Source organism: Pyrgilauda ruficollis, unplaced genomic scaffold (genome assembly GCF_017590135.1).
Source record: "Pyrgilauda ruficollis isolate IOZ18807 unplaced genomic scaffold, ASM1759013v1 scaffold3, whole genome shotgun sequence".
Taxonomy (NCBI): Eukaryota; Metazoa; Chordata; class Aves; order Passeriformes; family Passeridae; genus Pyrgilauda; species Pyrgilauda ruficollis.
The window spans coordinates 5,149,263-5,173,751 of NW_024524377.1; the positions used below are offsets into that span (position 1 = coordinate 5,149,263).

The 24,489-nt window shown below is 38.3% G+C and overlaps 1 protein-coding gene across 1 annotated transcript in view; it reads left to right on the forward strand.

Annotated features, from left to right (window-relative positions):
* The window catches only part of NCKAP5 (NCK associated protein 5), a 242,907-nt gene that overhangs the window by 158,638 nt on the left and 59,780 nt on the right, over nt 1–24,489 (forward strand). The window contains exons 10-11 of the mRNA XM_041473262.1: nt 2,784–2,903; nt 21,831–21,935. Coding sequence (XP_041329196.1) covers nt 2,784–2,903; nt 21,831–21,935 — 225 coding nt within the window. The remainder of the gene's footprint in view (nt 1–2,783; nt 2,904–21,830; nt 21,936–24,489) is intronic.

A 24,489-nucleotide genomic window follows, 5' to 3' on the forward strand; every position in this document is an offset into this window, starting at 1 on the left:
ATAGGAGTGTCTTCGGGAGATTACTCTTTGTACTCTGGGTTCTATATGAACGCCATTTCTCCATTTTCATCAATTAAATAAAAAAGAAGTGAATTAATTGTTAATTAAGACAGAAAGAAGCATGTTCAGAGGGAGAGCAGTGTTTTTCTGGAACCTCTACTGAGGCCATTGGATTTTATTTTGGAGAAGAGTGGGTCTGGTTCACACTGAAGAGATAAAGCAAGACCACAGAGCTGCTCAGATATCACTATACTGAAACCCTAGGAGTACTTTAAATATTTGGGAGATTGCTACCTTAATAGCTAGTTGTTTTGCCCACAGGAGAGGAATTATATGCTTCAGACATTTGATAGTTGTATTAATTGGTAATTTTAGGACTGCAAGTTTCTAAACTCGGACTTTATTTTACCATACTACTGCTACTTTTATGTGCCTCATTTCTCCTCTGGGCTATGTGTGGCATTACCACTGGCAGGGTTTATAGCATCTGGGTGGGTAATCTACTATCTTATATTTCACTTTTTTACAGAAATTCTGAAGTTTGAAACATAAATCTTATGGTTTTAAAACTGTAAGATAGGAAGGTTTTGGGCAGAGGCCTTGCTAAGATTTAATTTTTTTCTACACTGCTAGTTTCTGTGAATATTTTTTCCTGTTCAGTGCCCTTAGTAGTCTTGAAATGTTAAGCACTGTTATAACAGCCAAGGCTCAGCTTTAAATTCTCTGATTTGTGAAAGACAGATAATGATGGGTCTTGATGCTTGCAGTCTCCATTACTAATAGAGATTCTTGTGTAAGACCAAGGATAAGAGGTCTCACTGACAGGAAACAAAGCTTCAGGGCTTTAGAAATCATCAGCCTCAAGATTTTTTGAGGGCTGTGTTAGAAGGCTCTTGCAATTTCAACTGAACAGCCACTTGACAGCCGCCTAAAACAAATGTTATAAAACCATCAGGAGAGAACAACTGCATTCATCCAGTATTCATAAAATGTGATACATATGCATAAAAAGATGTTTACAGTTTTCTGGGAGTCTCAAGATGAACATATTTTATTGTGTGTTCACCTCTTGTAACCTCAGTGCTGGTTACAGCAGAGACTAGAGCAACTGTAGGCAAGAATTTAAGCTACATCTGAACACAATTTCCCCCTCTGACTTGTTTTCTCATCAAGCCAGGTCATGATGTTGCTAATGGTATTGACAGGACAGCATATGGGGCTTGCTGACGCCTATTTCTCCACCTTCATATGGTGGAAAGTAATATGAGCTAGGCAATACCACAGGGCAGCAAATGTCCTAAATTTAAATAATGGTAAGTATTTTGGAGTTGTAAATTAAAAACAAACAAAGAAACTGAGATTTGGCTGCAGCTTATTATTTTTACATGTAATTTTTATTAGGAGACTAGTTTTCCTGGTTTGTGAAGCTCTCTTACTCAAAATGGGCAGCTGCACAAAATATTGCTGAAAAACTCATGTCAGATTCTGCACTGTCTCCAAAATCCTCTCTCTAACAGAATCCTGTGTTCCTTCAGGTGACCAGGAAAAGCAGGTTTTACACTGAATATATAGACATAGATAGATAGATAGATAGATAGATAGATAGATAGATAGATAGATAGATACATCTTTTAGATGTATCTAAAAGAGATTATTGGCTTGACTGGTTTTACATTTCACCTCTGCTTCTAATGGTCAATAGAATCAGAGAATCATAGAATTTCTTGTATTGGAAAGGACCCTTAAGATCAACAAGTTCAACCATTAACCCAGTGCTGCCAAGCCCACCAAACCATGTCCCCAAGTGCCACATCTACACAGCTTTTAAATCCCTCCAGGGATGATGACTCCACCACCTGTTCCAATGCTTGACAACCCTTTCCATAAGAAATTTTTCCTAATATACAACCTAAAGCTCTTCTGGAGGCCATTCCAGAGGTCATTTCCTCTTGTCCTATCAGTTGCTGCTTTGGAGAAGAGACCAGTGCCCATCTGGCTAGAACACCCTTTGAGGGAGCTGTCGAGAGTGAAAAAAGTCTCTTTTTTTTTTCAAAGCTAAACACCCTCAGCTGCTCCTCATCAGGTTTGTGGCCCAGACCCTTCCCCAGCTCCACTGCCCTTCTCTGCACTCACTGCAGCTCCTCAGTGTCTGTCTTTAGTGAGGGGCCCTGAACTGAACACAGCACTTGAGGTGTGGCTCAAGTGTCTGGCTCAGAGGGAAAATCCCTGGTCCTGCTGGCCACACTATTTTCCTTCAGCCAGGATGCCACTGGCCTTCTTGCCCACCTGGGCACATCTGGGGTGTCTGGGAAGACACAGCCCATCCACATCAGGCACAGCAATGCTGACTTGGTTGTTCCAGAAAAAGCAAGGAAGGGCTCAGACTTTGGAGGAGTACCTTGAAGGCACAGTGCCACTTTGAACTTCTGCCTGGTTTGGTGTAGCTTATGCATTTTACTTAGCTCATGCTTATTACAACATCCATCTATTAATTGCTGCTTTATGCTTTTTGTCAGCTGCAAGATGGAGCACATTGCTAGTAAAGTAATTTTTATGCCAACAGAAAACTCTGAAAGGAGGTGCCAGGTAGCTACTGTTCTTCATGACAAGATTTTCTTTAATGTTATAATTGATGATCAAACAACCAGAGAAAATGAAGTAGCACATTTTTCTGATTTATACTACTTTAAAAGTTGTGTGTTTATTTCTTCTTAATATCATTAGAGTTTTTACGTGCTTCTGTTACCTGCTTTCTAATCTAACTGTTTTCCCTTGTGCTGCAGGGTCTGAGGGAGGAATGTATAAAGCTGAAAATGAGAGTTTTTGATCTTGAACAACAGAATCGAACTTTAAGTGTGCTTTTCCAGCAGAAAGTCAAACCAGCTTCTGACCTCCTCCTTCAGGTAGGAAATGGCCTTTGTAGGAAGCAAGCTATGAGCTTTATATTTCTTAAAATTATAAAATACTTCTCTTCTTTTCAAGGCTATGTCAGTAAGTGGGAAATGACAGTTGATAGATTTAATATATTAGAAGAATAACTGTTATCTGTACTCTGATCCCATTGAAACTGAAAATGTGTGCCAGTGAGCTCTGATATTGCATGGAAATCTGGAGAGAGGAGCGCACCTGCAGAGTAACTTACTTTTTGAGATGATTCTTCGCTATGATAAATGGAATGATATGGGTTCATTATCCCTCTGCAGGGGAGAAGCTCGTATTCCTTAACATCCTGCTTGATGGTGAACAGTGTAATTTCCTGTGAGAAGACAGCCCATTTATTTAACTTTTGCCATATGTGATACTGTCCTGGTTTCAGCTAACTTGCAAGCATTTAAGTACATCTTCACAGGCTTAGAGTGATTTTTTTTTGCCAATGTTTTATGGGAGGATATAGCTGAGAAACCAATTGAGCCACGTCTCACTCATTTGCCATTCTGGAATACTAAGAGATGTTCCAGTATCCTTCTTCATTTGGCAATGTCTGTTATTGTGAATGAACCCATCTCTTTGTCATCCTTTTGTAGAAGAATTGCTTTGCAGAAGTTCCAGCAAATCTGACCATGAGCTGGGAGAACAGCAAATGAGGACTAATTAGAACTTGCAGGTCATGTCAGCCACATAACTGATATTAAATGTGTATCTGAAACCCTCACTGCTCTGCCTCAGTAACTCAGAGGAAAATGTGTCCCTTGCAGTGTTGCCCAAGAGCTGAGGCTCCTGACTCTCCTCAGGGAGGGCTGGGTTTTCTGTAGAAGCAGCGGGCTCACAGCTGATGTTAAAGGCAAGGGAATCTGCACACTGAGGTCAAATACTCTACTTACTGAGGAACTCTAAAGCACAGGCAAGGTGGTGCCAGGTCACCATCACAGGGATCCGGGCTCTTGAGTTTTCCTCAGGCTCTTGTTCCTCTCGTGATTTTGTGTTGTTTTGAGTGTTGCTAGGTCAAGATCTCTTCTATCCTGGTTTCCTGGCTCTTATCCCCTGCTTCCTTTCCTAGTTCATCCTTCAAAGACCCCTGTAAGGAGGGGTTATCTTTATCCATTTATCTTTAATTTATCTGATTTATCTTTACCCATTCACAGTTTTGACACATCCACCACAGCATGGATCTTCATTGCTCACTTCTGCTTTTGACAGTCTCATCAACTGCTCCTTCTTCCTGGTTTGGGGTCGTTTTTTCTTTCTTTTTCCTGTGTCCAAAAGGTCTGAATCCAGGTGCTGTCAGCTTGGGGTTTGATTGCACAGAAGTCCATGCTGCACGTGCATTATTACAGATGCAGTTCCTCTTCCCAATTCCTTGTGTGGCAACAATAAAACCAGGTTATTCTGGGAATGCTACAGAAATGTTGGATAGCATCTGAAAAGTGGGATCAACACTTTGACTTGAGATCCTTGAGATTGGATTGCACAGCAGCTCTGAAAAAAAGCTGAAAGAGATGAGCCTGCACCAGGTGGAAGAAAGAACCAAATGATCTAACACATTTTCCTTAGGGATTCAGATTATTTTACATCATTGTTCTTGCACAGTTTGGCAGGAACAAATGTACGTAGATTTTCTTTTTCCCCCTTTTTGCTTGATTTGTCATTATTGGCTGAGGACAAAAGGGAATTAAGTTCATTCAGAAAGTCCAGATCTCCCTGGAGCAAAATTTGCTGCTATGTCTGTTCTCTTGCTATCAAAAGGTTTTAACTCACTAACCAAAAAAGGTTTTTTTCACTTTTAAAGGTGAAAAAAGCCCAGAGAACAAGTTGCAGTGTATGTTAGAAAAGGAAGAACTTCTGCTAAGACTCTTCATATGTCCCTTTTTACCCAAAAAAAAAAAAAAAAAAAAAAAAAAAAAAAAAAAAAAAAAAAAAAAAAAACAATAAAAAAAAAAAAAAAAAAAAAAATCCAAACCAAACAGGAAATATGTGACTTTCCAGAATTTTAATTATCCTCTAATTATACTCCAGACTCGAATAAATGGTGTGTAGTCTGTGATCTTGCTGCCTGAGATACAGCATCTGAAGAAGGATGTTTTCTTATGACTGAAATTGAGCAAATACTTTTGTGTGCCTGCATAAAATTAAAGAAAAGTTTGCATTATGTCTTCTTGGAAGTGCACACAGCCCAGATTTACAGCAGGAGGTAAATATTGGTTTAAATGCGTCACTCTATAGAAAAGTTATAAATATGTGCTTAAGGACATTCCTGTTAGATCATGTTCCCAATCAAGGGAATGGACAAATCTGCTAACTGGGGGTGGGGGCATGGGGTGTTTTCACCTTTCCTGCACTCTCTGATACAATACAGTTAAATTTTATTTAATGCTGATCTCATCCTAGGACTAGGCACACTCAGTAAAGCTACAAATTTTGAAGAATTACATGGTAGAGGGCATGAGCTAAAAATAAGTATTGTTAGCTACTTTTTCTGCATATCAATCTCTGTGACTTCATTATATTTTAGCATAAAATTATTCCATATTTGACATGAGGAGACTCTTGTATTACAGAGTAAGCTTATTTTTAAACTGTAAACATTTTGACTTCTCAAATTTGAACAGAAGTATAGATTTCTTTTTTTAAAACAAAATTTAAAGGTAAGTGTAGATTTCACCATTGCCCTAGGTTTTTGTATGCATGTTTGCAAGCAGATAATACATGATTGATATGTCTTAGATATCAGATCATTCACATTTGTTTTCTAGTGAATGGATTGGTCCAAGTATTTTAAATTTGGCCTGCGCACCACACCAACTGCACCATATTGGTTTTGCTCATGCTTCTCACACGGTTCAAAAGAAACACTCATTTTGCTACCAATTTAAAAAAAAATAAATTTGCGTAGTACAGTTTCCATGACTGCCTCAGGAATCCTGCACTGTAGAAAAGGTGCTAAAAGTGTTACTTTTTCATGCATTTAAAAAAGTGTAAGTGCTTATGAAGCTGAAGGGCCTAATAGTGTTTTTGAGGCAATATGTGTTGAGTTTGTGATTGTGTGTGTTGCCATGAAAGTTTTCTGCTCCCAGAAATTTTGATGTGCTTACTGCCTGCAGGGAGTGGCACAGATTCTGTGTCACTTCTGTCAGGAAAAGATAAGTAATGCAGGCTCTGATGCAAAATTTTAGGAGGATAAAAAGATAATTCAGGCATTTTTCTCTTCACCTCTGATACTGTAGACAGTTTTAAGAGCTACTCTCTCTTTCTGGGGGCATTCTTTGTAGTTGAAGTGTGTGATTTACAGAGGCAGTACTTGAATAGATAAATAAGGAGATGGCTGATTACCTTTTTTTTTCATTATTGTTATTTTATAATACTCTGAAACAGCTTTTTTAAAATGATGAACCCTTGGAAAAGTGTCAGCACCATCTGAGAAAGAGCAATAGTTATAGTTAAAACCTAGCACAAAAAGCAGATCCTACCAAAGCAGCCTTCATTTTCCTCTGTTAATGTGGTTGCTAAAAAGATATTAAATTCTGCCTGTCATAGCAAGAGGGGCTGGGAAAGAAACCCAGGAACTCCATTTTAGTGACACACCTTGTACTTCATTTGCAAGTGGGACAAAGAGCTGGGGATAATAGTCAAAGATTTAAAACTGAGTAGAGGAAAACCAATTACAAGTGAAGAGAGAAATCTGTGGAAGTGATTTACAGGAGGATGCGGAAAGGAATAAGACAGGGATCACAGGTTGCCTTCATAAATATCCCTTTCTAAAAACTTTTTTATATCATATAACTCTGTTTACATAAATTTGAGATATTTGCTAGATTAATTGTTCCCATGGGAGAAGTCCTGCTTTCACTTTTCACCCCGAAAGTTGTTGTCACAGGGATTTTTATAAACCGTGCAGGATTTTTCAGTGAAAAGGGATGAAAAAGTGGCAAGTAGCAAAATTTATTGAGTTGATTTATTTGATTAAATAAGTAATAAAATTTTCATAGTTGGGAAAGTATAAGATAATATTTCTAATAATAAGATTTACAATATCCCTGATCTTAAACTATATTTTCATTGCCATTTTATTTCCATCATAAAAGTTCTGCTTTATCAACCCCAGAACCAGGCAGGGAGGTCTCCTGAAGCATTTATTTTCTTCTTGTGTTTCTCTGGCTGAATTATTTACATTTAATACTCATGGACCATCCACTGTTTAATTTCACACCTAAAATTTTGCCTAAAATTCTACAGCACAGAGTGTTGAATTCTCAGGTGATCAAGGCAAATAATAATTACTTTGTGATGACTGCATTGGTATGAGCCCTTTTAATAACCTGACAGCTCTGCCCTGATGTACAAGACAGAGTGTGGCTGCACGGGCTGTGATGGAACCTTGCACAGCTTAGCAGGAAGGGGTAAATTGCACCAAAGACATTATTATATATGGAAAGAAGAAGAGGGCACTTAATTGCCCTAAGAGCTGCCAAAAGGAGATGGAATGTCTGGGCTCAGAGCCTGACCTCTGGTGCAGACATCCTTGAGCATGATGAAGTCTGAATGCAGGAGGTTAAAAGTGGAGTTGCTTTGCTTTGCAGCAACGAGATCTGTGTAATATTTAAGTGTTTCAGAGAGTAGGTGGTCACACACTGTTAGGGAACAGTTTGTCAGCATTCCAAGGTACATTTCTGTAAGTGGATTGTTATATGCTGGGGAGCAGTAGAATTTCCTTCTCACAGAAGTCGGGTGCCTGCAGGCTCTCGAGGGAGCAAGCAGACTTGATACCAAATCAGCAAATTGTTTTTGAAGTTGTGAAAGTCCTGCAGCTGACCTGCTTATTTGCTTATTTCACATTTATTCCTCTGTATCCATCAGATTGTCAGGGCACTCCTTTCTGCAAATCTTCAGAAAAGTTCCAGCTCCAGAACAAACTCTGTCCTTTTCTCCTCTGCAAACACATCAACATAAATAAGGTGTGGCAGCCTCTGTAGTGAATATTTCCTTACTCAGAAATCAGGACTGGTGGCTTGAAGGAGAAATTAATTCCAGATCTGCTAATTTCTTCAGCAGTAATTAAATACTTCTTGCAAGTTAAGACAATCTCCAGGGCTGTATCAACAGAGAAGAAGGTGATCACATAAATGTAAAGCATGTTTGAGATATATTAAGTTTAAACTAGTACATTAACCTTTATCCAAGAATTACATTGCTAGCAGAACCCCTTTTAAGTGTAAGATTGGATTTTACTCTTTTTATGGTTCTCAAAAGATTTCAGGCTGTTGCCCTGCTGGATTAATTCCTCCAGGTCAAGGCTACCAAAGTGCACAGTTACTGTACTGAAGATCCTACCCCAGGATCTTCATGAGCCTCCAACCTTGCAGCCATGAGAAATTGTAAGAATGCTTCTGTATATCAGGAATCAAGACAGTAATCTAGTATGGAATACTCAAGTTTCTTTGAGACTTTTAAGAACAAATTAAAGAACATTCTTCATGTGAGGATGGTGATGTCATTATTTCCAATCTTGCATTATCTCAGTAAACTGTTAGCTACTTACTATTTGTTCCATGTCCTCACTCACCAATAATATCCGAGAAGACAGAAATATAAAACTTTGAAAGTCTATATTTCATCTCAGCTTAAATCATCAACATGTAATGATAGATTATAAACCATATTTATTACTTGCCCTGTTTGTAGCTCGAAATATATGCTGGAGAAATATTACAGAGATAAAATATTTAGGAGAGCCAATTGGTTAGATAAATGGATGACCAAAAAGTCACTGATGAGGGAAAGAAAGGAAACATCCCCCTTATGGAAAAACTAGACCTAATCTCCCTAAACCATATGATTTCTGGTTTTGAATGCACAGCAGCAGCACAATACCTAAAAGAATTCGGTGGTGTATCTGACATGCAGGTGCATGGAAGGGGCTCCCAGATAGGCAGGCTGATAAAAGAACACAAAAATGTTTGTTAGAGATGCTGAAATGAGAGTAGAGGTAGGGCAAGATCCCTCACAACAGATCAGACTGAAGCAAAGCGCAGTGAGAGGGTCAGTGGAGAACAATATTTTAGTATGAGGAACTCAGATCAACCGACCTGATCGGCCTGCTCCATCAGTAATTTGTGTTTTGGTGATTTACCTTCTTGTCAGACTGTTGTCCCTTACTTCAGCAATTCAATTCTCACCAATTTGCTCTCAAACAAAATCAAAACATTAACTTAAGCTCCCAGGGCATGTAGTTCTGATGGGAATAATAATGCATTTAAGAGAAAATTACCCCCAGCTGCTCAGCATTCCTCTGTCCAAGTATTTTAACCAGCCTGGAGAGGTTCCACAGAAAACCAATGGAAGGTTTTCCACATCAACACAAACATGACATTCTGTGATACAATTTTCAATAGATAAATTTCAGCTACTGAGTCTAAAAATGAGCCATTTTCAATACCCTGATGAAAATAAATTGCTACAGCTATTGCAAAACCAGCAAATCAAATGGGCAAATAATCTTCAGGAAAGCCACAAGTGATCCTCGGTGAAGTATTTATGAATGATTTTGACTGAGGAGAGCAATATTTTTTAAGTTTTGAAGACACATAAAGGCATTACTCAAGAGCAAAGAGAGTATTTCAGAGTAAGCACGTGTCAGGAGAATGGTGGGGCTATGCTGATGTGACAGGCCTGGGCAACAAAAGTGAGATTTTACTGTCAGTTTTTAGACAAAGAAAAATAAGCAACTGACACTGAGTGAACCAACAGTTTTTCTTTATTCTATGCATAGATTTTTATTATCAGTGATGAGCCACATGATGGCAGGAATCCAATCTGGCATTTGAAACCCTAAGCAAGTATGTGGACAGAGTAATTAAGTACAAGAATATTGTTCATGTTTTTTTCCTTGATTGTGTATATTCCATATGGGAATAAATTTTAAAATTTATAGGAAAAAAAAACAACAGGAAAGGGTGTATTCCTTTCCAAACCTGCCCTGTGCTTCACTCTTAATAAACATTAAAAAGACATGCTTTTTTTTTATCCCATGCAGTTATATTTACCCTACAGTAATGCTTAAATTGTGGCTGCTCTGTTTGTTAAATATATTAACAAAATTTATTAGCAACTTTCCATGTGAATCCCTGCCTAAATTGTCAAGTGTAAGTATTGAGGCTGCTTAGAGACTGGTTGTGAACTTAGTGAAAACTCTGAGTTACTCATGTGCTTCTGTTTTATGTGACCAACACATCCATGTGTGGTCTGATGTGTTTCTGGTTTTGCAGATTGCAATTTATTTATTTGAATATATAGTTCTATTTAAGCCAAGAGTCACTCATTCAGATTTCCTTTCTAAATGGAAAAAAATTTTATCATGGACATTCTGACAGCAAAAATTAGGATGGATTTGTTCTTATCTTATCACAGTTTGTGATGTGGTACCTACAAGCCATGTGTTACATATAAAAGTGCAAGTTCATATCATCAGGTCAGCTTTTAAAGCCTCCCCTCTTCTGGATTTCACGCTGGAATAAAATAGTATCCTCTGCAAGCCCTGCCTAAATGCAGTGTGCTCATGCAACAGGTGTGCAGGGTAATTGTTTTCTCATCATGGTACATATTTCACACTCTGTAACTCTCAAATGGAATACCAAAAGAATGTATAAAATTAATTCAAAGATTTAAAGGGCTCTGTCTTGTGGTAAAGTGGGACTCTGTTGAAATTCTAAAGCACTACAGAATTATAACCTTTATTATTACAGATCTATGATTTTCTTTTTTTGTGCTAATGGAGCTAAGTATGTAGTTAATTTTTATTTTCTTAAAACTTGGAGATTTAAAGAAAGGATAGCTGTGCAAAAGCATATACAAAACAAATAATAGATAAAGGATGAATTTCATCTGTTATTACATTCAATACATATAAAACCTCATTTATATTTTACTTTATTACTGTGTTTTTGTTACTGTTATTTAAGTGCAGTGGCACTTTGAAGATGTGAAGCAATACAGAATCATGGTTCTTTTTACTGAGAAGTAGGTGTGCCAATAAGTGCTCTGCTTCATAACGTTTAAACTGTTCAGATTATATCAGGCCAGTGTGAATTGCTAGTAATGTAAAATTACACATTCCATCAAATGAAACAAACTAACATTATGCTAAGTGGGTTGAAGCACATAAGGTTACTCAATAGGTATTTTCTGTTGCCATCTGTTATGGAAAAAAATAATTTTCCTCTGATATACTTTATATTTTTTGTATATTCTTACAGATACTGCACATAGAATAAAGGGTTGATAATTAGAATAAAATGTTGCTCATGATGAATCATAAAACATCTAAGGAACCAACCCCATCTTTTAGTATTGAATTTTACTAATGCTCTCCTTTGTTTCCCAAATGACCTATCTTCTTTAATGATGGTTTGGATACTGGTAAGATTCAAATTCTCATCCAAAGGCCGTGGCACTATTGACTAAATCTCTGTTGATTCGCTGAGAATGTGAAATACTGTATTGCAAGATAAAATCAGCACGAGGTGCTCAGTGAAACTGAAGAGTCCATTAGTGCCTTAACTCTTAAATTACCATCTATAATCTCTCTTGATAAGGACGAGCTGAAAGGAAAAGTTACCTTTGTCATTAAATCTTTAACAATGTGATATTGACAGCCTGGAGTTTTTCTGTATTTTTAGCATCTTTAGACTTCATCCCTTCATCCTGCTCCTTCCTTTCTCTAGATGTGGGCAGGCTGTGTTCCATTAGTCACTGAGCAATGTCTGGGTGCAGGAAGGGGCAGTGATTTGTCTGTGTCCTGTGTGCATCACAAGGGCATCTTCCACATTATGAATTAAACTCCATCTTACTGCATTAGAAGTATGGAAAACAGACTGCCAAAGCAATGGCATCATGAATTAATAGCAGTGCTTTAAAAATCTCAAATATACTCCCACCTTTCAGCTCATCTTTCTGGTATACAATTTCAGAAATGAGCTATTTAATTTTGTAGTGTTTTGATCCTAAACTTTTATATTTAGTTATATTTTAAAAGCAGAAATGCTCATTCTTTTTTTTTTTTTTAAGTTTCTGTTATTTACTATTAACTGTTTTTCTCTAAATAAGCCTTGTGTACTTTTCCTGTACAGTAGCTGCAGGCACAGTCACAGATCTAGGCACAATTATTATGAATTATAGATACTGCAAGTGTGAGCATGAATCAGAGATTAGCATTGTGTTTCAGAGGCTCACTTAGATTTATTTGACTAAATGATCCCTAGGAGATCTTGACAATAATTAGAAATATGGGTGTACTCTGCCCTGCCACCAGTCTTCACCTGCTACTTGTTCCTGGGGGAATAACAAATGGATTTAACCTTTCATTTAGGTCTTCAGGTCCTTCATTCACATGGGACCAGACTTTCAAGTGCTCAGGCATTGTGCTGAGCTCTTATAAAAATCTAGCTACTGCCAAAATGGGAGCTGATCCCTTTAGAAATTCCTATATAATACCTCCTTAAGCCCTGTTTTATCCACAGTGAGAAAACGATCGATTCACAAGGGCACACGTTCCTAGTCAGGAGTTGGCTGGCCCAGCTTCTCCTGAGCAGAGACAGCTGCTGAGAGGGTTTGCAGCCCTCAGCCACCTGAGCCAGGGGCAAAACTCCCAACCTGGGCCAGGCTGCCTCTGGCTGCAGGGTGGGAGAGGGGATTTTTCCATGCCATCCTATGCCAGACCTAGCCCTAGCCCTCCCAATGCCAGATCAGGTCCTAAATAATGCTTGGAGGGTATGGTGCCTTTTCTGCCAGGAGCTGAGACTGGCATTTTCCATCTCCTGGTGTTCCTGCTGGCTGGGGCAACACGAGGGAGGTGCAGATGAGCACGGGCAGTGCAGGGCTGTGTCCTCAGGCCATCCGTGCCCCCTCCTTGCTGGTACCAGCACCAGCTCTCCCTCCTCACCTGGGCTTCAGCCTCGCTTGGCCTGCAGGGCCAGCTGATGCTGAGATCATTCCAAGGTTTCTCATCCCTCTAGAGTAGGTTGGTGGGATTCCAGAAGGCTACAGCCAAGGTTTGTTGAGAGCATCAGGTCTCCAGAGTTGTGCTGTGTCCTACACAAGCCCTGAGATTTTGGTGTGTATAGGATAAACCTAGAAGAACTTGAAGTGCCATCTGGAGGCCCTGTGGTCAGATTTGGGACTTTCAAGAATGAAATACCATGGGAAATGCACACTTATGACCATCTAGAATTTTTATTTATGAAAAGCAGTAGAAGTTTGGGAAGTAGAAGTTTGGGTAATTTCTGGTGGAAATTATTTTCTCAGTAGAAGTGAAGGCAATAATTCCTACCAGCTGGGAATCTACCCACTTATTCTTTCTAAATCATACTTTTAAGTAAGTGCTTTGAGGAAAAGGAATAGAATCAAGTACCTTGTATCCAGGTATTCAAGAAAAACCTCTCTTCTTATTAGAAATTATTCTGTCAGAGACAAAAACAATGCATTAGTGTTGGAGAGAAAATATGTATGTAAAAGGCTTTAACTAACAATAAAAGTAGCTCTTGCAACTCTCCTCCTACTTTTAAACTCCTTTCAATCTACATGACATTTCAACAGTATTACCCACACACACCAAAAAAAAAAAAAAAAAAAAAAAAAAAAAAGAAAAGAAAAAGAAAAACAAGTGGAGGAATGGAGTTAACTTTCTATGCATAATACTGAGGCAAGGAAAATATGGCTTGTTCAACATTAACCTTGACAAATTCATGCTCTTGTCATTTAAATGAATGAACCTTTCCAATGCCTAAATTGCTGGACCTTGGGAAACAGCAGTGAGGAAGGATTGTAAAAACAATACTCATCTCTTTTAAGTTTTGGGGTGGTTTTTTTTTGAATAAATGAATGATTTCAGTGAAATCCAAATAAGGATGAATCTGATCACTTGAATCCCCCGTTCACAGCCAATGAACTTCCCTGTGAAACGGAGCTTGCCCTCCTGGGTTGCCATGTATTGATCTAAAACATCTTCCCTGAGTCTTCTCTCTTCTTTTCCTCCTACAGGCAAAAGGTTAGTGTTAGATAATAGTATTAATTTTCCAGACATCTGCACATGTTTTAATAGCCTTTAGAAGGTTTGAAATGGTTTCTGTTTGACCACCACAGGGCTAAAATGCCATTAAGACTTAGATTGTAGCAATACATAACAATCATAGCCCTGTAGTTCAACCTGGCAATAAAAAAGCTAATTTATTTTATCGGAGATTTAAATTAATGTGATGAACTCCTCTCTCAACAGGAGCTGTAACACCACTCTCACTAAAAATACCATGTCCCTGCATATTTTCAAAACCAGATAAAACACTTGTGACAAACCTTGTGTATGTATTGTGTGTGCTATTTTGGAGTGCTTGCACGTGTGTTTGTGTGTCCATATAAAACTCCTACTGCTCCTGAGACCAGTTTTATTTTTCTGTCATAGCTTCATTCTGAGCCTCTTTTCTTCTGTCGTCTGGCTCGTAGCCTCAGCAAGAAGAAAGTGATTAATAAGGCAGTTTCCAGTGTTAGCACTGGGGTTTGTTTAACACCTTGAGAACTGGAATTTTCTTGTGGACAAAAATTATTGCTGCTTAGGTAAATTCAGTTGAAAATAGCGTTTAAAACAGACCTATGCATTTAACTAGGACATTTTTGAAAATCTGTGAAAGAAAAAGACTTCAGACAGTTATCATTTCCAGCTTTATGCCAGAGGAAAGCTTCAGCTTATCCCATTATAAAGTGATAAAGCAGCATCTGATGGCAGCAGCTTCTGTGATAAAATGATCATGGCAGCACTGAGAACGAATCTAATAAGGGAATTGATCTGTAGATTCCAATTCTGGTAGAGCCAACATTGATCAACATAAATGTCAATAAGAAGATCTCACTGAGGTCTGCCTAATTCCTTTAGATTATTTTGGGGCATAGTCAGAAACTGAATGTGAAAATGGATTTTAAACTGTAGGAATCGCAAAGGCAATGACCAATGTTATGTTGTGCTACCAGGAATATCACTGGCTGTCTTTGTATGAAATGTTGAAATTAGTGAGTATCTTTTATTCATATAAGAATTGATAATACAACTGTTGCAGAAGTAACAGTGTTTTTATATTAAAGCATTTCTTAAATACAGTGACATAATAAAAACCAGCCCACCTTTTTATTGCTGAAGCATAGATAGCATGTGCAGGACATTCCAGAAAAGATTAATGGTATAGTTCTTCACTGTTTCAGGAATTCACTATAAAGTTGTTTCCAAGTATAAAGTATAAATTCAGTATAAAGTTGTTCTTTCTGGCAACGCTGGAGTGTTAAAAACAAAATGGTTTTGTTTGTGGACAGTGTAACAACAGCAGGTGTCAGGATGTGCAGAATGTGCCCTTCACTCTTTGGTGTTGCCATAATTCACAGCACCTACGTGGTGCTGGCCCTCATTTAGCACAGTGGAATTGGCATACTGAGTAGTGTTACATCAATGGGAAGACATTTAGAAAAATAAGAGATAAAATACAAATATGTACTTAATAAAAGTCTCATCTCCTGCACATCACTATTCTCACAGCACGGCTGTTTCACCATACTCCAAGGAGTCTTCCATTTGCAAGCTCTTTGAAAACATTTTTTCATTAATTATTCACGTTCTGAGTAGCTGATTACTGGGTCATTGATGTAAACTGTTGACTTTACAGTAATTACAAACCACAGGGAACTTTATACATGCATTTTCCTAAGAAATTAAATTAGCTCATTTTCATATTACTGCAATATTTACAGACTCCTACCATAGTGCTATTAAAATGAGAACTAACACTTTGGAATCTCAGAGCTTGAAAACACTGCTAGACATATAAAATGCAAACTGGGATCAGAGGGGATTACTTTGTGTCTTTCAATGTAACTTTTATTTAAGGCAGTTTATAAAAATTAATAAAACTAAGGATTTGGAACAGGAGTAATTTTAGCCTTACATTAATGTTGTCAACTCTCTGAAGAATACAGAGAGATTATGCTATTGGTGTTTGTACATCAAATGCCTGCTTAATGCCTCCCAATTCATACCCTAGAATATAAGTTTCCAGCCTTTGGAGTTAGCTTTGTGTCTAATTCACTGAGTTTTGTCATCTCTGGATCTCTCAATAGTAATAGAGAGCTGCAAGTTGGAAACAGCAGATGACTCAAATCAAACTTTGTTTTACTTTCTGTGCTGGAATTGCCTTGTTAGCAGGATTTTCTGATGTTGTTTTAGCACCCTAATCTTCCATACAAATGTTTCTAGTATCATATCCTTGTACTTTGTCTTGGATGTTGCCTTATTCTCAATAAACTCACCCAGAGGATTTGCCAGCAAACTGACAAACCCCTGTTAATTCTAGAGTTGGATTTAAAGTCTAGCATCTTCTGTAAAGGCTTCTTAGAAAAGTTTGCCTAGTAGGAGGGAAAAACAACAAAAACAGATGGAAAATACCAAATTAGAACTTCCATGAAAGTATTTTGATTAGATTAATGGAAAATTTAGATCCACACACTTGAAATTTAAAGGCTAGCTGAAAACTTCCTTTTTTTTTTTTAATTTTGTACTAAGAACTCATTTAGCTTACTGAAATGCATTTTAATCCTTTAATATTCACTTATGTACAACACATCCTCCTATCACCACTGAGCAGTACTGCATGTTTGTGATTGTTTCCTGTATTTTAAAGAGCTGAGGGTAGGATCAATAAAAGTCTCCAACTGTTTGCTCAGACCACTGTAAGAGTTATCCTACTGTGTGTTAACCCATTCCTCCCACCAAAAATACCCTGTAGCAACAGAGAAATAGAAAAACTAGCTGAATGTGGTGCATTTGCAATCAGAAGTGGGATGTTCCTGCCTGTGCAGGGCTTTATTTATAGCTTTTAGAGACCTAAAGTGATGCACATCTAATTGCTTTGCATTTTAAACAGTCAAAGGGTGTTAGTTTTTCACTCCAGTTTTAGCCCCCATCCTGTAAATGGTTAAACATGGCCCAACATTAAGAGAAAGAATAATTTTCATAGAATTGTGGACTGCTTTGTGTTGGAAGTGACCTAAAAGCTCATCTGTTTCCAACCTCCCTGCCATGGACAAGGATACCATTCACTAGACCTGGTTTTCCTTTACTAAACAGTGTTAGCCATGAAGTTCTGCTTATAGGAAGTGAATAGTAGGAAATAATTCTGAATTTTCTATTAAACAGATAACTTCCAGAGCTGAAAATAATTATTATACTTTTGGTTTTGTGATATCAATTATGTGCAATAACACATCAGGCATTTCTGTGTGTACACAGTGTTCAGTTGCAAGTATATTTCCTATATTGGTGATTATTAGAATTAAAAAACTGGAAGCATCTTCTTGCAGCTTTCACTTTTGCTTCATATTTGGCTGCTTTTTGTTGATAACCATGTGTTCTACTCTCTTTAGAAGGCAGAATTTCCATATGTCAAAAGAATATATTTTCCAAAGTCTTATTTCTCTAAACGAAAAGTTGATTTCTATTTTTGGAGATTTTATCATATTTTTTGCTTAACTATACTTAATTTTCTCCTTAATTCTGGAATATTTAGTGGATAAGAAGTTCACACTTTGTTTTTTGAACAGTGCATATTCTACTCTAGGTAACTTTTGGTGGGATAGGTGAAGGATGTTCTCATCTCCAGCTGAACCTCCCCTCTGAAATGTATCTAAGGACTACAAAAATCAGTATTTTGTTTAATGAAAGAGTATGCTTCTACATAAACGAATAATACATCAATATTTTGCCTGATAATATTTTTCCTTCTATGGCCTACTGCCTTTGTGGTGCAATGGAAATGAGAAGGTTTTCCCTGCCAGCCCAATTTCAGTGGCTGGGCTATAGAGGGAAGCAGGCCAGAATGTGCCTGTTCAGGTTTGTGCTGCCCTGAAAAACAGCAAAGACAGGAGAGGGCCACACACACCAAACAAACATTTACAGCTCTGGCACGGAGCAGCAGGATGAAAATGTCTCCTTGGTATCTAGAGAGAGAATTTTGTGAATGATAGACTTTGGCTCATGTGAGAAAAGCAAAGCCAATTGATTTATTAGCAATTAACTCATCCAATATTGGAGAGCTGTGTACTCTTTGGCATAATTCATTGAAAATTGTTCTGGCAATGCTGCAGACCATTAGATGTTTAAAAAGGAGATGGGAACTGATAGATATTCTGCAGAGATAGAGTCAAGAGGCACAATGGGTAGGGGAGTCTCTGTAATATTGCCTTCTGCCAGCAGGTAGTAGCTTTCTTTTATCTTCCTAGAAAGTCTTAATAAGAATGCTGCTGGGGGAGGGGATCTGGGCTGCTGGTTGATGGATTGGTTATCTGCCTGCCAGATAATTGTGTTTCCTATTGCACTTGATATAATAGGTTTCCACCTAAATTATAAATTACTTTGTTTTTATTTTTCATGTGGGTTACAGGAGTTAATCTTGGCCTTGAACCGCAAAGGGCACTGCCTTTTCTTCATCAATCTCTCGGGTGAAGGAGGAGTTTTGCTGCTGTTGGTCACAGGCACCTGCAGAGAAGAACTCTCTGTTCTGCCCTGGCCTCTCAGCACCCCCTTTCTGGAGAGACATGGGTCCAGTCAAACTAAGATGTAACCAACTTTTCAGTCCACACCTGCCCTGTAGTACTCAGTACAGGGTAATTTCCAAGGAACTTGGCCCAGTCCATGCTGTATTCAGCTCCATGTGGATTTTCAGGTCTGCAGCCCAGTGATCCTGATGCTTTTCTGATTCCAGAGGGGTCCAGGCAGTCCCCATCACCTCTAAGTATTGCTCATTTTCCCTTTGTCATTATATTGGGCACCAACAAATGGGGCAGATAGCTTGGATTTGTAGTTGCAACTCCTGAGTTTCGTAGTTAAGTATTCATTTAAGCTGATGTGATCTCTTCCATGGAAGTCATTCTGTGCAGTGGCCTGCCTTTTGTTGCATTGTGTCATGATAGCATCAACAGTGATTTTAATACTGTACAATTTTCAAGGCAGCAGTAACTCCTTGATCTAGTTATGTGACTGTCATCTGAAAATAACCATAAAGGACACAGTACATTTGGTGTATCTGAGAAGAAATCAGAATCAAGATACATAGTTAGCACAATCTGTTACTTGATTTTAAATGCATCATTAATGAGTTTTTCTAACAAATGCTAGAGTTTTCCCCATTCTTTAATTAGACAATGGAGAAGGAAAAAGAAAAATAAATTAAAGAGAAACATTTTTTCATATGCTTTTCTTTTGTAATTGGATGACTTGCTTCAGTGCTGTGTGATTATATTTAATTAATGACCTCAAACTTTATTATGCTGTTTGTTAATGCTAGTCATTGTTCTGGCCACCTCTGTTAGTTTATTTGCATATGTGTGGGGAGGAATATTCCCAATGTGATGATCTCATTTGATACAGAAATATAATCACATTATACATCTTGAGAACACACTTTCCTTCTTTGTTAATCATTTTAGTGTGCTGATTTGCCTTTGGTACTGCAGTTTTAGAGAGTTTAACAGCGGCAAAGGTGACTCAAACACAGTGTGACCCCTGTGCAGCCCAGCCCACTGAGCCACTGGGGAGGGACCCCCAGAACCCTGAGCTGTTTCCAGCTGGGCTGTGATTGATCACTGGTCAAAAATTGTTTCTGATTTCTGCCTGTTCTGACTGATCTCTGCTCTTATGTCTGACACAGATTCTGTATTCTGTAAGTACCACTAAATTTCATTGGATGACGTTGTAGGGGAATATTTTGTTTCCCTTATTGAAATGTTTATATGTTCCCATTTAAGTAATAAAATGGGAAAGTGGAAAAATGGGAAGACAGTATTACAATTGTAAAATTCCTTTTACAATTTCTAGCACTATTTCTAGGATTCTTTTTTTCTGGGAAGATACATTTTCACCTATAAATGTTCATCCATCTCAGCTGTCCCCAGTCATCATCTCCAAAGCACAGATCTGACTATTCTAACTTCCACTAAAATATCTCAGGTGACTGGTTTCCCTGGAGAAGGTAATTAATTTGTCTGCAAACCACTTGTTCCTAGCACTAGTAACTCTGGTTCTGAAAACAGTGGGATTCTCTGGTGGCTCAGCGATGCAGTTGGAATTATTGTCAAGAGGAACAAATGTACAAAGTCAGTGAATCTGTGACTTTGGGCAGACATTTTACCTGGAGTTTAAATCTTTAACAAACACCTGACAGTAATACCAGTGGTAGAACTTTGAATGGTGCATGCTGAATAACCAGACACCACTGATGTTAAAAGCACATAGCCTGGATGTAGTTAATATTTGTAATGAAAAGTATCTTGGATACTGAGTGCTTGCAGCATTTTATTTAATCTATTCAACAATATTTTGGATAACACATATTTATACAGAATATGGATCACTGAAAATATTTTCCATAACCTCTTTGCAATGACAGTACCTCTTTAAAAAACCTGGATGAATAAGTAACTCTTGAGAAATGACTCCCAAATTCATAATTAGAATTTTTTTTTTTAAATTTCCTAGGTTGTCTGGAATAGAAGCCTGAAGCAGAGCATGCAGATAACAGAGGCTGTAGGAATGGCTGCCTGCTTTGTTCTCTGGCAGATTAATTTCTGCAGTGGGTACCCAGAGAGCAGGCTGGGGAGTAGCTGGGTGTAAGATACTGTGTGACTTGTATTTCAGGGCCCTGCAGAGAGCTACTATTACACGGTGTGAAGGCTCTTCTGGCTACAGACTCTTTTTCCCTCTTTGGCCAGTCTTTTTGGATGGACAGGGTGATGAGGCACTCACACAGCCTCGACAAATCTCTGTGGTTTGCATTCCTCACAGAGTCCTCTGGCAAAGCACCTGCCAGGGTCTGCCCCATTTGTTCCTCCAGGCTGAGGGCGCAGATGTGGTCTCTTAGGTTGCAAGCCTAGAGAATTAATGGGAAAGTGAAAAGAACCTGATCCAAAGTCCTTATTTCTTGGGTTTTTTTTTTTTTAGTCCATTTGCATTGATTTCAATGGAGCCTGAGTCAGATCCATACTGCCTGTTACATGGTGTGCTGGCCCAGGACTAACAAGACTGCAGATTTTTTTTTTTAAGTCATTGGCTGAGGCATTCACATAAATCATGGATTTTATTGAAACTGCAATTAAAGCAAACCAGACTTAATGCAGATTGAAAGCCCTAGAATTAGTGTACAGGTGAACACGGAGGGAAAGGCACAAGCTTAGCCATCCTTCCAAGCAAAACTGAGAAAACTGTGTATATAATCGAACAGCATGTGAATATTAATGCACAAAATCCTCTGAGTCCCCAGTTCCCCGATGCAATTATTTTCTATTCACATTAATTGTTCCTAACAGATGACATTAATGACTTTGAGTTAAAATGTGTGCAGAAGAGGCCTTCAGCAGATCAATGCTGGTTAAAAATAGGGTCACTTTTGCAATCATTCACGCAAGGTATAACAGCTCGTAAATAAAACAACATTAACGTGTTGATTGATTTATAAATGTTAATTTTTTAGTTCATTTTTATGCTTTTTTTCCTGAAACCTGTCAAACTCTGTGGATAATGGTGGGACTCGTGTTCATTTGTTATTGTTGTGTGTGAAGTAATGATAAGTTGCAAAGCAGTGACTAGAAGAAAAAGTAGAGTTTGTTTTGGATGAAGGATGATCTGTCCTCCAGACAGGAAGTCTTGGACAAAGTAAGCAAAAAGAGCAACATTTCAAATTAGAACAAATCCTCTTTTACCTCAGGCTCTTCATTTCCCTTGAAATTTAACAGCAGAGGTTGGAATTTTAAAAATGCTGATCCGCTGAATATCTGAGAAATGCTCATGCTTTGCTCCTTCCCTTCTGCCCCCCCAGAAACTCCATTCACGCATCTTGGACCTCTCATCTGGGGATTTGCTTTCAGAAGTAGAACGAAACCGAAGCCTGGTGCAAGCTCGAAGTGCTGATGCTCAGATGCTCGTAAGTGTTTGTGCTGCCCTTGCTCCCCTCATCTGGAACCTCCTTTTCTCCTCTGAAGTCTGGTGTCAGGGAAGAGCCATAAAGCTGATCTCTGAATTGAAACACTGTTGAGGCAGATAACAATGCTTTTACTTCCTTCTGTTCTCTGAAATTCAATATTGTGTCCTCGGTTGATATAGTGAGCAGATAGTGTCACTGTGTGCAAAAAAGGCGTAAATCTTAGCAGTGTCCCACACACACCTTTTTGGGTATTGATTACATCTCAGAATCTCTGAGAAATGGTCAAGGAGCTTTTTATTAAAGCCTGTGCCCCGTATTATTCATCCCACTTTTATGATATATTATGTATGAACTTTTAAAAATTCATGGGCTCTGCTTTTTTTTTTTTTTTTTCAGATGGAATGAGCTTTGTGCTTATTTGGCAAAACGTTCAACAGTGTGGCTTTCATGTTTCATTGTCAAAGAGAAAAGTAGCTTAAAAAACAAAAATCATATACAGGGAAACAAAGAGTACAAGAACAGAACATTGAACCTGCTTGTGCCTTTGATCTTGAAGTATAGGAGTGTCAACAAAAATGTAATCTCCCTTGTAATACATACTTTAATGAAAAGGCATTGTTTCAAAGGTTCACAAAAATGCTAACAACATTTTGCATTATATTGAATTAAGCCTTGAGGTTAAGTTGCTCTAATATAGAGTTTTGTGTCTTTTATGGTCTGATTATTTCAATTTTCTTTGATTTCTAGTGAAAATTACATTTTTAAACTGTAATATTACATTCAAGCCTTTTTACTCTAATTTCATTAAAGGTAATGACTAAAAAGTCATGATTACAAAAATTAAAATTTTACCATGTCAGTTAATAGACCCATATGCAAGTTAAATGTATTTAATTAATGCATCATAAACATGCTATTCAAAGTACTTTCTTGAATAATTTAGAGAATAAAGGCAAATTGAAGGGGAAAACTCCACTCTCTTAAGTGATCTGAATGCTATCTAGAAATTGAGTAGATACCCTACTTCATAATCTGGAGTGACATGATATTTTTTGCACATTTTCTCCTCTCTTAAAGATGATTGCAGTAATATACTCTTCTTTTGCTTTGCTTGGATAGCTCCATTTTTTCCCATTGCTGTAACAGTAGGACCAAATGCCTTTCTCCTCTCTTAGGTGCAAAGGAAACAAAGTGAGAGGTTGGAGAGGCTTTCAGACAAGCTGAAGATGACAGGAAGGCAATACTTGTCTCTGTGCTGTGATCTCTTTCCTCCTGCAGGAGATTCTTACAGGAGATGATTTACAGGCATCCTTCCCTTGAATGCTGTGATGGCTGGGACACAGCCCAGTATAAAGGGCAGAATTCCACATGATGTGTTTTCCCAATGCCAGAGCCAAAATGCAGAGGAATAGCCAGAACAAGCAGCTGCTGCCCTTGGCCTCTGTGCAATCCCCCTCCCCAGGAGTGACACTGCCACAGCTGAGCAGGCTGATGGCAGGGGGTCTCCCAGGGGAACCGCAATGTCAGAAATAAAGACTCATTTGTCTCAACAAAACAGCAAAATCCGCTTCAGAGCCAAAAACACAGGCATCAGCCTGCCTGTGATGCTGAAAGAGGTATTCTTCCCAGAGCCGCTGGATTTAAAGGCTGCTCCTCCTGCATCCATTTGGCTTCCAAGGAGAACATGTACCAATAATTCCCAGAGGTGAAATGTGCTCTTGGTACCTCTAAATGATTTTCCCATTCATAGGTTTTGCCTGTGACGAAGAATAATGATTTTCCCTGTAGTTAGGTTTGTCAAAAGTTGAACATTATGATGTCAGCTGAGCGATGAACAGCTGTACTGATGAACTCCTCAGCAGTAAAAGTTCTGCTCTCTCCCATTCAGCTGAAAAAAGGTTCAACCCCAGTAGTAATAAATGGGAGGAACATGGGGGAATAAATGGAAGAAATTAGCAGAAGGCCAACAAACATGTCAGTACATGAGAAGTGCCTACAAACTGAGTGTTGTTCCAAAGATTTCCATGAAGAAGCTGGGTCTAGGGCACACACTGCCTTGATAATTTTTTAATGGATTCAATAACTTTAGATTTCTTGTTTCTTCCTAAGTGTAAATTCTTCATTTAAGCAAAATTAATTTTAAATGTATCTACATACAAAAATCAATAAATATTGTTTCAGTTTGCCTTAATGAAATCCAAGGGGAAGTTTTATGAAACAAAGGCACAGAATCATAGATTCACTTTGGATGGAAAAGACCTATACTTAAGATCATCAAATCCAACCTCTCACCCACCACTGGGTGGAAAGGTCCCTTGAGATCAATACCAACACTAAACTATGTCCCCAGGTGCCACATCTAGACAGCTTTTAAATCCCTCCAGGGATGGTGACTCAACCACTTCTCTGCTCCATTGCTTGACAACTCTTTTAATGAAGGAATTTTTCCTAATATCCAATCTCAACATCCCCTGGCACAACTTGAAGCTGTTTCCTCTTGTCCTATCAGTTTCTGCTTGGGAGAAGAGACTGACCCCCACCTCATTACAACCTC